This window comes from Lotus japonicus, chromosome 3 (assembly GCF_012489685.1).
Source record: "Lotus japonicus ecotype B-129 chromosome 3, LjGifu_v1.2".
NCBI classification, from domain to species: Eukaryota; Viridiplantae; Streptophyta; class Magnoliopsida; order Fabales; family Fabaceae; genus Lotus; species Lotus japonicus.
The window spans coordinates 29,614,291-29,632,377 of record NC_080043.1 but is presented as its reverse complement, the minus strand read 5'-3'; the positions used below and the strand labels follow the sequence as shown (position 1 = coordinate 29,632,377).

General features: G+C 38.3%; 3 protein-coding genes across 4 annotated transcripts; 1 reads left to right on the top strand and 2 right to left on the bottom strand.

Annotated features, from left to right (window-relative positions):
* Positions 1-292: 292 nt before the first annotated feature.
* Positions 293-1,693, bottom strand: LOC130749020 (protein LURP-one-related 15-like). Its single transcript, XM_057602284.1, has 3 exons — positions 1,370-1,693; positions 694-921; positions 293-595 (listed from the first exon to the last, which is right to left on the bottom strand). Exons 1-3 carry the CDS (start codon positions 1,610-1,612, stop codon positions 443-445), a joined length of 624 nt encoding a protein of 207 aa, XP_057458267.1. The 5' UTR covers positions 1,613-1,693; the 3' UTR covers positions 293-442.
* A 702-nt stretch (positions 1,694-2,395) lies between these two features.
* On the bottom strand, positions 2,396-7,231 carry LOC130749019 (E3 ubiquitin-protein ligase HAKAI homolog). Of its 2 annotated transcripts, none has more exons than XM_057602281.1 (4): positions 6,994-7,231; positions 5,750-6,074; positions 4,975-5,033; positions 2,396-3,525 (listed from the first exon to the last, which is right to left on the bottom strand). In XM_057602281.1, exons 2-4 carry the CDS (start codon positions 6,002-6,004, stop codon positions 2,583-2,585), a joined length of 1,257 nt encoding a protein of 418 aa, XP_057458264.1. In that variant the 5' UTR covers positions 6,005-6,074; positions 6,994-7,231; the 3' UTR covers positions 2,396-2,582. The 2 variants fall into 2 exon arrangements, with proteins under 2 accessions (XP_057458264.1, XP_057458266.1); XM_057602283.1 differs by having other exon boundaries at positions 5,750-6,069.
* Positions 7,232-14,192: 6,961 nt separating this feature from the next.
* LOC130743915 (uncharacterized) lies at positions 14,193-17,882 on the top strand. The gene is made up of 7 exons (XM_057596129.1): positions 14,193-14,604; positions 14,725-15,400; positions 15,519-15,654; positions 15,743-15,818; positions 15,912-15,988; positions 17,173-17,578; positions 17,692-17,882. Exons 1-7 carry the CDS (start codon positions 14,193-14,195, stop codon positions 17,880-17,882), a joined length of 1,974 nt encoding a protein of 657 aa, XP_057452112.1.
* Positions 17,883-18,087: the final 205 nt, after the last annotated feature.

Below are 18,087 nucleotides of genomic sequence, written 5' to 3'. Positions count from 1 at the left end.
TAGCCTACACAATAATCATTTTTTTTAACATCACATAATAATCCTAGTTAGATATAAGTGTCACGTGTAATGTCATTTAGTTTGTATTCTCCCTCTCTCTCTGTATATATTTTGGGAGCCTAATATGGTTGCTCCTAATAACTTTGCTAAGTACTCTACTACATATCCGGACTCTATACATATCCGAGTTACTCTTGTATTCGCTCAAATATATATTTTGACTTTAATTTTAAATGAAATTCCATTTTTCCTTAAAAAAACCTTTATTATAATGTACTCCAAAACAATAAAATATACAATATTAAAAGTTAAATTAACACATATACAAGATGATGGCTAGGAAATCTATTCACTATGTCAAGATTTATGTTTTGAAAAAAAAAACCTCAGAGAACCGTCCCCCAGAGGAAATTATATATAGACAAAAAGCTCAGGTAATCAATCAATTCTGAGCTTGCCGTCTCTTGTCTTGGTTGATTTCGTCAAGAATTAGAATCAGTGCCACTATGAATCCATAGTCATTGTTGGGATACACTGTGAGCATGAAACTATCTTTCCCAATGGCTACACTTTGAACTGTGTTCTTCTTATGCATCTGCAATCACATAAATACATTGCAAAGATCAGAATTTAAACAAGGAAAATTAAGGTTACTTTCTTTATAACAAGATTCTATTTTTGTGAAAGGCTTACCTGGGCAACAATGGTAAGAGATTCACCAGCATAAACAACACAAGATCGCTCGAACCAGCTTCCTTTGATCTTAAAGTCACAAACTTGTTCTCTGGTATTGTTAGCTAAGAACACCTCCAATTTGGTCTTTACTTGGAACATGGATGGTCTCTTTACACTAAAGATTAAATCTTCTGGCTGTGTGCTTTCACCCCGAAAAGCTTGCCATCGATCATGTGTTGTCATTATCTACAAAACAAATTAAATTGGATTCAGTCCATAAGTTTTCTTCCTTTAATTTAAAGATGATAATCTACCTAAGCAATGCTAAAGAAAACAAAAATCAAAAGTAATATTACTGATTCAATAAACAAAATAAGTAAAAAATTCATAAACGTGAAAAATTTATAAATATTTTTTTTAAAAAAATAACGTGAAAATTTAAGTCATGATACCGACACCAATTACGTATTTTAATAGTTATTTGAATTTCAGAAAACTTTTATTTTGTTTACAAAATTCCAGAAAACTAACTGTATTATCTCAAATTCTTCAAACCATATTTTCCTATGTACAAAAAAAAAATTCTTCAAACCATTTAACAAACTAATCAAAATCCAATCCAAAATAAATGATACATAACAATTAAGATATAAACATACCAAATACATAATTGAGTATAGTAAGTAGAACAAACCTTCTGGCGCAGCGTGACGATAGGTTTTCCGGCGGCGTCTAGCAAGACACGGTGATCATTGATGGACATGAGAGAGGCCTGAAGGTTGAAAACTACTTTGCCATTAACATTGATGACGGAGAAGTTATCAGCTAGTGCCGTGACTTTCCTCACAACTGCAAGGTCAACATTGTACGGAGAACAATACTGAGGGCTGATGATACCGGCGGGTTTCGCCGTTGCCGGCTTTCTGTTTTGTTGCATGACTGTAGTACTGTGAATTAAGTTCAGAGAGAGATCGATGCTAGTACTAGACTTTTCAATTTCTTGTGTTGTGTTTATTTATCTTCTTCTATGGTTGATGTATACAATGTTAGTTTGTTTGTTATATATATGTTTGTGTGTTTGCGCGTGTGCATGATGACATGTGAAGTGAATTGGTCAATGACCAAGTTGGAAGGGAGTTTTATTGAAAAAGTAGGACGATGGCGCTGAAGAAGACTATACTCTATCGCATTGAAGGTTGAATTGCGCAATACATTATTGTTATATTCAAATCTTTGGACGCTTCCAAATTATTTACTCTATACGACTGATTCTATTAGAAAAGTACCCGCAGGCGGGGATTAAGAATTGTTTCTATTATTTATATCTTTATATCTTTCCTTATTACACTATTTACCATTGAGTTCACTTTAAATACAAGATAGAATAGGAGCTTATAACATTTTTATCTAAATTTCTTATCCTATATTTTCATATTTTATCATTATTTTAACATATTCTTATCACGAGTCTTATATAAAGACAATTAAACTCTTGAAATTAATAATAAATGTATTTGTAAATAGGTTTTGAGATTTCTTATGAAGATAATTTTCCAAAGATTCAAGTCCCTTCTTAAGTTGGTTAAACAAGAATGCAGCGGCATTTGAATCAGTTGGATAAAATTTTAAATCATTCTGATTTGCCGTCCCAAATAATTGATCCCCTTCATTGCAACACATTCAATTAAATTCTTGTGTCGTAATTCCAGTACCAAACATGGGAACATAAATCGTCAGGTGACCTTCGATAATCAACAAAGGAAAATATTCGATTTTAGAATATACAAACACAAAAAGCAAAACCATAAGCGAGTTTAATTGATGTTCAGCAATTCAACAGATGCATACACATGCAGAAACAGCTTCTAAAGTATCCAAATTAAGGAAACTAAAGATTGGGAACCTTATTAGCCTTGGCTGCCAAAACTGTCACGGCTATCATGCTGCCACCCACCATAACCCTGACCATCATGCCCAGGCTCACCAGAATAGTAGTTCTGTTTCAAATGTGACATGTGAGGTAGAGGTGGGGGTGGTGGAGGAAGATGCATTGGCTGTGATGCCAGTACACCTTTGGCATCCCTTGGATCTGCAACTTGTTCGAAAGGCGCACCCGCATGCCAGGGCTGGGCATAATTCCCTTGAAAACCCGGTGGTAATTGACTCTGGTCCCCACCGATATCAGAAGTCGAGTCCTGCCTAGGCATATCATAAGGAGCAGCATAAAATGGTTGAGCCCGTTCGGGCAGCGGGTAAGGGGGGTAACCGAATGGCACTGGCGGGTTGAGCATTGGGTTTGAAGTAACCATTGAGGGCATATTTGGAGGTTGTGCAGAGTGCATTGTTGGATACTCCTGAAATGAGGTATCTGCTTGCTGGGAAGGTTCTTGTGGGGGATGCTGCTGCATGTCAAAACTTTGTTGATGAAAGCCTTGCTGTATACCTCCAACAGAACCAGACAAGGTATCTGAAGGGTGATGTTGTTGACCAAAAAATGGTGGCTTTTGCTGCTGCAGAGTTGGCCGTGAAGGAGCTTGATCTCTTGGTGGCTGACGACGAGTTCTGTCTTCCAGGTCATGTTGCTGGGAATTCGAACCAGGAGAAAAAACTGGCCTCTGGGGGCCTCGAGCGGTGGAATCTGAAGCTGTAGGTTGCCTCACGCTCTGAGCCTCTGACTCATTTCCATCCTCTTTATCAGCATTTGAACGGAGAAGGTTAGCATGGTTGTCTTGGATATGAGATTCAAATTCAGCCCTCTTCATAAAAGACTTGAGACAATGAGGAGCTGCACATATGAGGATCCCTTCCATCATTTTGATTGTCTGAATCTTCTGGATTCGTTCATCACACCTGTGTTCAAAGGAAGATGAAAACCGCTGTATTACATAGACATCATGTGTTATAGACAAAACAGGACTGCTATAAATGGAAAGCTATCAATTGCCAAACAAACTCACTACGACTGATATAAAAAACTTAGTATTCCAAAATCTTAAGCTATTCAATAAAAGCATTGGAATGATTTTAAATTAAACATGCCCCTTTACAAAAGAGTCCATTGGGTTTAAATCATGAAGAATTCATACATCTACTCTACACCTTTGCTAAAATTGAAGTTATTATGAGAATGAAGACTGCAAGCATTAAACTCTACACCCGTGTTGTCAATCTGAATAGCGGTGGATAGTGGCCAACCCCAAAAATAGTAATGCAATATAGCGCGCATAACGGGATGACCGCAATGTTGAATTTTATACAATTCATATAATTTATGACATTCATAACTAACAATAAAAGTCATGAGTGTCTTAAACAAAACATACAATTAAATACCAAGAAAAGGCAAGGTAACCAACAAAGGCCGAAAGTCAAAGAGAACAGAAGATGAGTTTAAGAAACAGAGACAAAAAGAAAAGAAACTAGACTGACAGTGAATAAAAAAAGCCACAAAGGGACTCAGAACAGTTTAAAAGAACTCAGAAGTTTGAGATGATTAAAAAAGAAAAGTCCACCAACGTTTCAAAACAGAAAGTAACTATCTCACTATTCTATGCACTATTTCATATACCGTAATAAACTAACTATCTCAAAAGCTTAAGTTGTTAAATGAAGCCACATGAATAATCTTTTACATGATATTTCTAACACGATCCTCATGCAAGAGCCCTTTGGTCTTGAAGCGTAGACAACGCATAGGCCCATCCGCCATGTGTTAAAATTCAACTTTTTTTAATGGAAGAATGTAGGCTACAAGGATCAAGCTCTAGACAACTTGGTCATAGAAGCCCAAACACCATGTTATGAACCAACAATTTCAAAAGTTAAAACTGTTAGGTGAAGACGCGTGAACAATTTTTATATTATATTGATGTTCAAATCTCACATTGACTAGAGATAAGGCCAGCACAGGGCTTACAAAGGCTTTGGCAATCCTCACCTTACGAGCTAGCTTTTTGGGATAGAGTTAGGTCTAACTCGAATTCTAAGAATTTCTAACACGCCACTCTCACCTACTCAAGTGGGTAGACTATGATTTTCAAGCAGCTGGCCCCACGGACATGTACAAATTTAGATATGCCACCCTCCACATATAAGGTGCAAATGATGGGTAAGCAAGTGGTCTCTGTTATGCTGAAACTAAGATCTCTTAGATTAAGTATTTAACTAATATTAAGCACCAAAGTGAAGTTCTATAATATGAACACATAGAATCGGTTAAAAGTAAAAGCATACAAAAGCCACTAGTGTTCATTCATCATTGTTTTACTGTATGAAGATCAGAAGATAAGAAATCCTTACAGGTAGCACAGTGAATCACTTCTAGCACAATCGAGGCAGAAAGCATGCTCACAAGGGCTCTGCATGAACATGAACCTGTTAATTTACTGTAAGCCAACATCAACATATAACATGTTTTAAGACATCTTCAGCGGGCGGGAAAAGAACACAAACACTGTATCTAAAGGTTAAACCTGACAGCCATATCCCTAAACAGGTCCAACTCTGAAAGCATGCTTAACATTTAGTACTCTAAACTGCAAACAAACTACAAGAGAAGAAAAAATGCATATTTACAGTGATAAGATACATTTTGTCAATTTCAACCAAATTTCAGATGAAAATGCAAAGCCGCAAAGAAATCATTGGCCCATTATTGTGATATATTAAAATGCAGCTAATAACCCCAAATATACAACAAAAAAGAAAAAGTCAAAAGGCACACAAGAACCTACAGCTGATATTCACAAAAAAGCTTCAGTTAAAAAATCATATATATGTGAAAGATAAGCCTGTCAACTATTCAACTTAATAATTGTTCAATAAATCAGTTATCATGCTCTCTTCGATACATTTATTACTATTTTCTCTGCATTATATTTTTCAAGAGGGAACACAGGCTAAGGCTAGAGTAAAGAATATGTCCAGGAAAATAACCCACTTTTGAAACTAAGCCTGAATGAGAAAAGTTAAACCGGGAACTAACAAAAAAATTCACATCATGCTATGATTATAAGCGCATCCTATCAAGCAGCAATCTTAATTCAAAAACGAGCTACCAAGTCTAAGTAGTTACCAGTCGTCCATAAATAGCAATGGGGAAATCACAGCGAACACAGAAATGTACTCGCTCGCCAAGCTGGCGGCGGGATCTTCGGCCCAAAGTCTTGACAAGGGAAGCAGCAGTAGCTGCCCCAATGCCCTTTGCAACAGGAAGATCAGCAAGGACCAGATGGTCAGGGCATGCAACTGTAACAGTCTCAGCAGGTGACACCTTCACCCCCGCTGACCCTTCTGAGGCAGGAGTCTTGCTAAGCCGAATCTGAAGCATATTTCGATCAACTTATACCCTCAAATCTGAATTTCTGTCAGGGTAGAACTTCAAAACGTGCCCCTCTTTCCTTTAGCAAATAAAAAAAAGGAACACTTTTAGATTTAAAAGCAAAAAATGGTGAACAATTAATAAGTGAAGCATATATCCAGAGGCAATAATGAACACAAACAGAAAAACAAATGAAAAAACACAAATGAATAGCATTACCCATGTGCTTTAAGCTACTAAGCTTTATACTTAGTTTAACAAATATCACATAAATCAAATTAAAGATATATACATATAGCATGGTTATTTAAATTAAATTGGACCCGTGATCAAACAGGTGAGGGCATGGTTTAGGGTAATAATGAATAAAAGACTCAATATACATCATTCTACAAGTAAAAATTACACAACTGTAGAGCAGTAGAGCTATTTCTGAATTACAGCAAACTCGGATCACAGGCTCACAATTACATAAACAACAAATCTTGTAACATATCACAATACCAAACAGATAACATAACACAATACCATTTTGCTTCCTGGTTGGGGTTTTGTTCAATCTACGTTGTCTACGTTGTAGATTGCGACTTTCTAGGGCTTTGTACTCTACAGTCTTTTCAAGATTGTGCATTTATCAATATACATATCATTTTGCTTTCGAAAAGAAAACATAACACAATACTATAAGTCTATAACACTAAAACCGCAATCAAGGTATCAGACAAAATTCAACCAAAGCATCAAACAAATTTCAAACAGAAAGCCAGACATTGAAGCAGAAAGCAAAAACTGAGTTTGGGACAGGTTGAAACTTGATAGCTAAACCAAACAGTGCAGCATCAAACAACAAAAAACGAGATCCAAAATGGATGCGATGCAAGCAGAAAACTAAACCAATAAACTGATATGCGAATTGAGTGCAACTCCGGCGAACAGAAAACTAGGTCAGAAAGTGGTGCGACCACTGCGACGTGGACGAGATCAGAAACGAAACTTACGAACAAAGAAATTGGTGCGACTCCGGAGACGGAAAGGGCTGCAGAGGTGCGACTCCGGCGAGTCTTACAGCGGCGGAGGCGACGGCAACGTCAATCGTCTCCGGTGCCGGTGACAGTGGTTCGGTAACAGGCTCCGAGCAACTGTGGTTGCTCCAATTTTTGGTTAGGAAGGTTAGGTTTTGCTATTGCGTTTCACATTTTTTCTTCTTTTTTGTCACCGACTTTTGTTTTTGTTTGTTTACCATAATCTCATCCTCTCAGGCCCACTGAGAAAACAAGAACCCGAACGGCTGCAGCTCTTTTTGTTAACCGGCTCGACCACAAAAGAAACCGGACTGTGTTTGTCCGGTTCTTACATCCTTCGGTTCCCTTGTGAGTTCTTAGAAAAGGGGAATAGAGGCTTTGAGGAGAAGGAGCGGTAGAACTCGGTAAGCAAGTTGGTCTGCCGCGTGTAACACCCCGATTTTCAGGTGTCACTTTAGTAACCAAAAATAAACTTTACGCGGAAAACAGGTAATTTTTTTTGAGTAAAATACACTCACCCCCCTCAAGGTTTGTAAGAATGACACTCCACCTCATTCTTTTTTTAAATCTACACTCCACTCCATTTTTTATAAAGGCAAAATTTAGTGACGAAAACAAATTCGTCACTAATAAAAAATAATTACTAATTAGTTAAAATTTAAATAAGTTTAATGCATATACACTATCATACATTAATTTATGAAAATAATTTTCCTGAATTAAATTTAAAAAAACAATCCACTCTGTCGGTTAAGTCCACGTCCCATCTGTCTCCAAATCATATTTCTCACCACAAACGGTCACCACCAAGCCTTTGCTCCCTTTAACACGACGGCCACTGTCCCAGAATGTGAAACCCCATGGCACCACCATGCATCAAAGTTTTGTTGCGACCTGAACCACAGAACGTGAATCGCACATTCCCAAAGCTACCTGTTCAACTACTTCTTGTGAACTTCACCCCCTTTAAGTTGCGAGCGAACGCTCTGTTGGTTTAAGATGTCGTTGGATTTTGTTAAAAGCGGTGCTCCACCGCATCGTTGGGTTCTAATAACCTCCGATCCACTTCATATTTCTTAATTTTGTTTCTCTATTTTCTTCACCCATTTGTCTTGCTTTTTGGGTATACAATCCAATTTTCAAAATTTGAGGTATAAAGAGATTATTTTGATTAAAATTGAATTATTACCAAATATGAAAACACAAGCATGTTTCCCTATGTTCGAGATATGGTTTGTAAACCGGTCGGGTGTGCTATTGCAGAATTTTCATTGTGAATTTATGGAGGAAGACCGCGATTGAGAGAATGAGGAGGACTGTGATGTTTTCATTTTTAAATTTGTTGGATTATATTGAAAATATTTTTTGAAATTATTGATTAACAATTTAAATAATAACTTATTATTAATGAAGAATATTTTTCGTCACTAAATTTGCATCTATATAAAATGGGGTGGGGTGTAGATTTTAGACAAGAATGGGGTGGAGTGTAATTCTAACAAACCTTGAGAGGGGTGAGAGTACTTTACTCATTTTTTTTCGATTGATTCCTTTTTAAGTAAAGCGATAAGGAAATAAAGACATAACCCAACACTAACTAACCGCTATACAATATATACACATGTACAGCCTCAGTTGCACTCCACGTCACGCGAACCCGCAGTGACTCCAAAGTAGTATGCCCGCAGGCAAATATATACAAACCAGCACTGTAAGTAAAAGTATCAAATATACAGTTATCCAGAGAAAGTCGGCACCCAAAAATGGCCTGAACAAAAGACCCCTATACCCCGACAGACTCTCTGTGATCCTCCTCAAAAGAACCACACAAAAAGCCACACATCGGGACCTACCCTGTCCCAAAAAGTAAGACGATCAGAGCTCTACACAAAAAATGACGCTAGCCTAAACCTACCCTCCCAGTACCAAGTCCACTGCGAACTGAAGTTGGCAAGTTGAAGCTCAGCTCCATGCGTCGTAGAACTCCTTTCGTCAGACGTCCACGCTCGTCAGTCCGGTCCTCCATGACCCTTCCCCGGTACGTCGCTCGGTGACCAGCAACATCGATCACCCAAGCGGTGGGGCAGCACGGTCCACAAGCTCATACCTGATCCCCCCCGAGGGAGAGACCATCGAAAACCAGTAGGCCATCGACATCTGGCAGCAGGCCGACCGCCCAAACACAAACATACAAACAAAGCCAAGGCGCTAGGGTCAACTCACGGAAATAAGTAGATATACACTCAACATGTGACAGGGTATAGATATATAAGTTGTTATATATATACATATAGATAATCCTAGCATGTTATGGCTCTAACAATGCTTCAATAAAGCAGACAGCATACAATCCCAGTCAGAATGAATGTATGCGTGAAATGCAATCATGATCCGGATTGTGACGCGTTCCCGTTCGCCACAAGTGAAGCATTCTCGTTCTTCACTATGGATGAACCATTCCCGTTATTCATCCTGGATGAACCATTCCCGTTATTCATCCTTGGTGAACCATTCCCGTTATTCACCGTATGATGAACCATTCCCGTTATTCATCATTAATGCAGTGGTGAACCATTCCCGTTATTCACCATGAGATGCACAGGTGAACCATTCCCGTTATTCACCCGATTGATGCAATATGATTAGCCAAACATCGAATCGTCCTCACCACATAAGTGTTTAGCTCAAGACCCAATCTCAACAAACCCAAGAGTTAGTGTCAGTCAATACAACACAACTCAGAGTTAGTGTCGGTCAATACAACACAACTCCCACCACAAAACCCACAAACAAAGCCCAGAGTCAGTGTCGGTCAATACAACACGACTCGGAGTTAGTGTCGGTCAATACAACACAACTCCAACCACAAAACCCAGAGTACTAGAGTACTCGGTGACTTTCAATCATCACCATAGCTCACCTCAGTGGCTTTCCCCAATTCCAATAACTCTCTAAACCCACAACAAAAGTCGACTTTTCCCCGTCTTTCGCAATCATTTTCTCCTTTAGGTATCCTATAATTATTCGTTTAGTAAAAACGTTTCGAATTGGATTAGTCAGGTTATGAGTTTATTTCTCAAAGTCTAAGTCTCCCAAAGTCGCTAGTTTTCAAAATTCTAATCATTCTAATTTTCCAAAAACCCTCCAAAAGAAGTTTTCCGGGGAAAGTCTAAGTATTCAAACGAATCCCAACAAATGGCTAAGTCTCAAACCCCACATTTGAACTTGCCTAGGGTTGTTCATCCAACCCGAAATATCAAAGATCACCAGATCAATGAATCTCCACTCCGAAGTCGCGTCAAAACGCACAATCCAACAATATCACAATATCACAAGTTATGGAAGAACGTCATAACATCAACTCATCATCATAAACAACATCAGATAAAGCATAAGTCGAATTTATCGACGCCTATCATGCAATCATAGCTAATATGTAAGTTGCCCTAACCTCGAGCTGATCCAGCCTCGCAATCAAAGGTTCCTTCACTCAAATGCTTTGAAGCTCCTAAAGTTCCTTCAACTGAACCTCGGAGAAAAACAAAGCAGAATCCAAACAAAATCGATTAGTTCGATCGCAATACAACACATAAACGATAGACAAAGCATTAAAGCTTCAGAATACGACAATCGGGTACGTAAAGACAAGTTTTCGAAAACGAACACTTCCCCCCCCATTGATATAGCCCACGGCCAGAATTCGATCAAATCTGTTTACAAGGTAGTTTTAGGGTAAAACTAAGGCAAAGAAACTGTCGGAACAATTTTCGGACAATCGGATCAAAATACGGCCGTTCAGGGGCGTTTTGGTCCAAAATAAAAGCTCAAAACCTCAAAGTTATCAGTTCGGAAAACAAATTTGACAGCAATGATCCTAACGACATCCGTGACAACAAATCCTAAAGGCACGAAGTCAGATTACGACTTTTCGACAGTAAAGTATCGAAATGTGCGACAAAAAGGGTTTTGAAACAGTTTTTCAGATCCTTGACAGCTCGATCGCAATCGGCGATTACTGACAGAGGTTTTAGACTCTTGGGAACTTAGGGAACAAAACCCAACCAAGAAATTAGAGAAATCGGACAGTTTTACAAAAAGCTCAAAACTGTGAGCACAGAAACGACTTCAGAAACGCAGTAATCAGAGGTAAGAATCATGCTAGTTACCTCAGTACCTAGAAGTAGGGACGAACTGCACGAAGATCGGTCGAGTTTTCGCGAAAATATTTTCTCCTCCCCTCCCCTTGAAGCTCGCGGCCTTGAAGAAAGAAAATGGCAAGATATTTTGATTTTTGAGCTATTTATAGGCAGGCGAAATCGCGGGAAAATGAAAATTTCGCGATTCCAATTTTTGCAGCACGTTCACCGATGAATTCTAAGAGAGATTCTGGCGTCAGAATTCCAGAACTCAAAACATATCTCTGACATTTGGGAAAAACGATATCTAAAACGCCAAAAGCGGTGCAAGTTAATCTGACCCGAAAAACTACTTTTTGCTGTGATGGTCAGACGACAAAACTTCCTTCTGAAGAAAGATTGGAAATGTCGAAACAAATCTGGCAACGCGAACGGAAACTTCGTTAGAAGTCCCGAATAGAAAAAGTCTTCATCCATCGCTCGAATCTAGGGTTTCGAAGCAAAGAAATTAGCGTCGTCGAACTTCCAAAAAGTAAATACTATCGTGCGTACAGTCCAGGGTTCCGAAATGAAACGCTGGTCGAAGGAAAAATAAAGAGAATCTTTAAATTTTCCAAGGATTCGAAATCTCACTTAAAACGTTGCTCTAAAGCGAAATTAGCCTATTCCAGACACGCTCGCCATAAGGCAGGTGTGCAGACGACTCGCACTAATTCCTACAGCGACTACGCAACATTCCTCCAGCAATTCCTGAACTTTCTTCTTCATTAATCTTTCTCAAATATCAAACTCTTGTCACGCTTACACTGATTCTACGCGTGAGTCGGAAATTAACTTATTCTGAAAATCCAGGTCTTACACCGCGCGTAGACTCTCTCCGTGTAGGCCCGTATAGAATCACTGTAACGGGCCTCTCTTGAAGTAGTTCGCATCCGCCCCGCAGAAAAACGGGTTGACCTGCGAGCTACGAAACATATTTTAAAATGAAAAAAAATTAAGAATTTAACACTAAATAAACAAAAAAATTGTACTAAAAGAACCTTTAAAAACCTAAAAAATGACTAAATTAGAGACTTAAAAAATAGATTAACTTAATTACTAAAATTTTAAAACCATATATTACTTTTGAAACTCAACAATCCAGCTCACTGTTTTGCATCATACTGTTGCCATTTGTTTTTTTTTTGGAAAGCACTGTTGCCATTTGTGCGCTTCAATATGTGAAGAATGCACCTGGTTCGGGCTTGTTTTTCTCAGACAACCTTTTCAATTGCAGGGTTTTAGTGATTTTGATTGGGGAGGTTGTCTAGATTCTAGATATTCAGTTTTTGGTTATTGCTTTTTTCTTGGGAATTCCTTCATATCGTGGAAGTCTAAAGAGCAAAGCACAGTTGTTTGTGAGCTTCAATGGCCCATCTACTTTCTCTGTGATATGAATATTACTTAGCTTGTTTTAAGTCAGCAATTGTTTATTGTTATAATCAAAGCACATTACATATTGTTGCCAACCCGGTCTTCTACGAGCGCACCAAACACGTGGACATCGAATTTCATATTGTTTGAAAGAAGGCGTGCAGGTTGGATTGATGGAACTTCTTCCCTTGTCTACCTGAGATCAAGTGGTTGATGTTTACACTAAGTCTCTTTTTCCACGAGGTTTTCATACGTTATTTTCCAAAGCTGGAAATGTTGTACACTTACCATCCTCCATACGTTAGTGATATATTGTGTAGTTAGACACTTAATTAGAACCATAACACAATTTTTTTTAATTCTATCCTACAACTAGTTACAACCGGTGATTAAGATAATAGTATAAATACGTGTTTTTGTTCAACGACTAAGACTAATGAGAATATAGTTCTTCATTCAAGTATTCTATCTCCTATCTTTTCTTTTCACATTTGTGTATTTCCCATAGCTCTTAGTCTTAAATTTGCCTTGATTTATAGTTCTTTCGTTCCTTCACTCACGACGCGTGTTTATTTTTTGTTACAATCTACAAAAATTGAAAAGTGCAATTAAGTGATGAATTTGTGCTGCGAACAAAACCGGAGGCATTTGAGCTCAAAGAAGTTCATATTCTTAGGTAAAAGAATTAACATCAAGTTCAATGGCTCCCGGGTCACTCCCAAATTACACCCTTAGTAAAACAATAAAAGGAAATTTTCAATCTATAAAGTGCTTGACTGAGGCATAAATTTTAGGAAAAATAAGCATTGATTGAAGAAACTCACTTGAGTCCTCAATACAAGGAGCCATTCACATAGCATATGATCGCACCTTTTGCTTCACTCATCTGGACTATCAAGATTTTTCACAGTGATTGGTGTCTCATGAGGGAGGTCACCATTCACATTGGGAGTTGGGCGTTCACCATGACTAAGAGCATAAGTGATTTGGATATCATCCATATAGATTCACTATAAAAACCTTAAAGGGGCCGGGTGATTGAGTCATTTCACTATAAATATAATTATTCACTACAATCAGGAATCCGCATCTCAATTTTCGCATGATCACAGTGCCTATAGACATCACTATCTTGGATGCGGTTAAGGAAGCTGTGGAAGGTGAAACAGAAGTTGTTTATCAGCAGTATCCATCAACAGACACCATAGTCCATAGAATGTAATGAAGTTTCTTATGCCATTGTTGTTGTTGGTGAAGGTCCCTATGCTGAGTGATGATATTGGATGGCATTTTGGAACACAAGTTGATGAAAACCGAAATAACATCAGGTGCAATCTTTGCAATGTGATATATAAGGGTGGTATCACAAGATTGAAGCAACACTTAGCCCATGACAGAGGACAAGTGAAGCCTTGCCCTAATGTCACCTAGTTGATTAGAGAAAATTTGAAGAAACTACTTGCTGATGCAAAAGCAAAAAAAAAAGATTCAAAAAAAAAAAGAAAAGAAGAATTTGAGGAACGTCTAAGACATAATGATGAAGAAGATGATTATTCTATTGATGAGCAAGTAAGGTTAGCTCAAGAAGAAAGCCTCAGAACACACTGTCAATGGGAGGATAGGAACATGTTCAGACATCAAACTGGAGGATCCATAAATATTTATGATCAAGGGGGAGGTTCTCGTGCAAGTGTTAGTGGTGGTGAAAGGCCTGAGGATATTGCTTTTGCTTTGAGGTCTACAGATATTAGTCTTGCCAGGACCAAAAGCATGAAGCAACCGAAAATTAAGGGGGGTTTACTGAAAACATTAAGGAAGAAGCTTGGAGAAGCAGTAAGCAAGTTTATTATTTATGAACGCTTACCCATGAATTTGTCTAACTCTCCTTGGCTACACAATTTGATAGTTGCAGCTGCTGAAGTTGGAAAAAATGTTAAATGTCCAACACCTTATGAAGTTTCTGATGTTTATTTAGAAGCGGAATACAATACCATGCAGGAATGGATAAAAACTTTGAAAGGCACATGGAAAGATAAAGGTGTGACAATAATGTGTGATGGTTGAACAGATGGTTTGAATCATACACATATTATGAATTTTCTGGTTTATAGCAGTAAGGGGACAGTTTTCTTGAACTCTATTGATGTTTCTGATGCAGCGACAAGAGACACTGATTTTTACTTCCAGTTGTTAGATAAAATTGTTGAAGAGGTGGGAGAAGAACATGTAGTTCAAGTGGTTACAGATAATGAAGCAGCATTAAAAGCAGTTGGTCATAAGCTAATGGATAAGAGGCCCCATCTTTATTGGTTTGCATGTGCTGCTCATTGTTTAGATCTTTGCTTGGAGGATATAGGGAAAAAGAAAAATGTGCAGGCCGTATTGAATGATGCAAAGACTGTGACTAATTTTATCTACAACCACATATGGACTGTGAGTCTCATGAAACAATTTACAAATGGTAGAGAAATTGTCCGGCCTGGTATTACTCGGTTTGCAACACAATGCTTACAGCTTCAAGCAATTCTGAAACAAAAGGATGGCTTGATCAAGATGTTTGACTCTCAAGCGTTCAAAAGATCTAAGTTTGGGAGAGATAAATCTGGTGTTGCATTTGAAGCCCACAAAATTGTTAATGATAAAGAATTCTGGTCGAAGTCTGTTGACATATTGAAAATATTTGAGCCTCTGGTAAAAGTTTTGAGGTTGTGTGATGGTGATGAGAAACCTACAATGGGTTTTCTTTATGAAGCAATTGATCGAGCTAAGCAATCAATTCAAAAAGATGTTCGTTGTTTTCAACGTTACCATGAGTACATAGATGAACGTTGGAGGTTCATGCATAGCGATCTTCATTCTGCTGGTACGTGAGTATAACTTATAAGTTTATTTTCATTGTATAATGCTATATGATAATTTTATGAAAAATAAAATGGTTACTTCCTTTTTAAGTTATTTTTTGAATCCGCAATTTCAATATGGACTTCAACATTGGAGAGATGTATACAAAGAAACATTTGATGGAACTAAAAAGGTCATAATGAGATTGGAAAGAAACATGGAAGATCAAATACAAGCTTTGAACCAGGTTACTATTAAATAGTTATTTAATCTTGTTGTAATTTTATCATATTATTATACATTCACGTATTGGCACGTTATATTATGTTATGCAGTTGATGATTTTTAAAGACAAAGGTGAGACATTTGATACACCTCAAGCACAAATGGGATGGTCTAAAATGAATCCAGGTAAAAATTCTCTATTTCAACACATTAATTATTGACATGTTTATCTTTTATATAGTTAATAATTTCTTTAATTTGGTTGTACATTTAAAATAGCTGAACGGTGGGAAGTATTTGGTGAATGTGCTCCGCAACTTACACGTTTGGCTAGGGGTGTCCACCGGTCGGTTATGGTCAGTTTCGGGCCGCCGCCGGCGGTTTGGTCGGGTGAAAATCACAAAAATACAGGCCCGCCACCGTCCGTTCCAGGTTACGGTTTCATCGGGTTCGGTTTTGACGGGTGGTGGTTTCAGTCGGACGGTTAACACGATGATGAATTAAATTAAAAAAAAAACTGAGAAGGAAGTAATTAGGGAAGTAATTTCCAATTTTCCATAACAATACAGTCAAATTAAAACAAAGAAAAAATTTATACATCCATTACATGTCTTTACAGAAGAAAAAAAAATAGAAGAAAATCACAAACATGCAACAACAGATCATGTTTAAGAGTGACGAATCAAGCTTCATGACTCAAAGATCTGGCTTCAGGAGCGGCGGATCCTCTCAGATGGTGGTGGTTCTGGAAAAAGGTGCTGGCAGAAGCGGCGAGTATGGCTTCATGAGAAGAGAGGAGCGACGTCGGTGGTGGCTTTGAGGTGAGATGGCAGTGGTGACTGGTGAGAGTGAGATATAGATGAGGAGAGAAGCTTGCAAAGAGGATTTGGTGATGGTGGTGTAGCATGGTGGAAGACATCATAGAGGAAGAGAAGGGATTGTGGATGGTGGCTGCGCGTGGTGGTGGCTCGCGGTAGGGAAGAGATGGTGGTGGTTCGCGGTGGTGCTGGCTCGGGTGGGGAAGAGGTTGTAGTGGCCCGTGGTTGTGGTGGCTCGTGGTGGTGGAGAAGAGGTGGGTGGAAGAAAGGAGAAATGTTTGACGGCTGCTGGGTCTTCAAGGGTTAGGGAAATGAAGCTTTTATATCTAGGGTTGAGGGTTGGGAACTTGAGAGTGGGCTAGGTTGATTGGGCCAGTTTTTTTTTATAATTAAAACTACTTCGGTCGGTTCGGTCGGGCTCAATCCCAAACCGAAACCGACCGAACCAAACCTATAAAAACCGAGTTTTGTTACCCGTTGGACCCGTGAACCGGCCCGACCGGACCGAAATGCCAAAAAATGACTCGGTTTGACCGGGTCCGGTTCGGTCCGGTTCATGCTGGACACCCCTACGTTTGGCTATAAAAGTTCTTAGTCAAACAACTCCAGCCACAAATTGTGAGAGAAATTGGAGCACATTCAGTTACATACATACAAAGACAAGGAATAAGCTTAAGTATAAAAAGTTGCGAAAACTTGTCTTCACATACTATAATATGAAGTTGAAAATGAGGCATCAGAAGAGAAGAAGTTCAGAAGAAATTGAAAAAAGTTTCAATCCTATCAATCTTGACTACATATTTCAAGAAGATGATCCATTATCACCTTGGATTGAAGAAAGAGAAAATCCAGTGTTAGATGGAACACAAGATTCACAATGGTTGCCTATAGATAGTTCAGATGATGAACTTGTGGAAGATGGCGGCGGTGACACAAATTCCAATGGAAGTCGTGGTGCTTTGAGTCCACCAAGTAACAACAGTGGTGGTGGTGGAAATGAAGTTGGTAATCAAGGAAGTGAACAGGGTGATGAAGAGGATGATCAAAGGATGAATGATCCATACCAAGAGATGCCACATACTAGACGTGACCAAAATCTAGTGACTGATATGACTGGTCTTAGATTAGGTATATGGTTCCTTTGGATAGATTATTTCTTGATAAGAGAGTATGCATGTTAAAATTTGGAGAGGAAGAAATAAATAAGATGTGGACTTGAAAGTCTTCTTCTCATATTGCAGGTCGGTACTCACAATCTAAAAGAGAAAGATCAACACAAAATATTCCACTTGAAGAATCTTCTTCTCATGTTGCACAAAGCTTTAGTGACTTTAGCATTGATGAATATAATACTCACAATGAGTACTCAAGTGATGGAGATCCTTCCTTGAACCACTCACCAATTAATTATGATCCTTATTATCAACAATAAAGTGGTGGATTTTTTGGTTATGTCTTTGGACAAGGAGCTACACAAAGTGATAGCCAAAGTGAAAGTGGAAGCTATGATCGTCCGCGCCATTCTACTATGTGGTAGAAAAAATCATGTGAGTTATATTTAAAATTTGTATTTGCAAATTAGTTCATTATTTATGCATAAAAATATTAATATTCTTAAAACTTGAAGAAATTAGTTT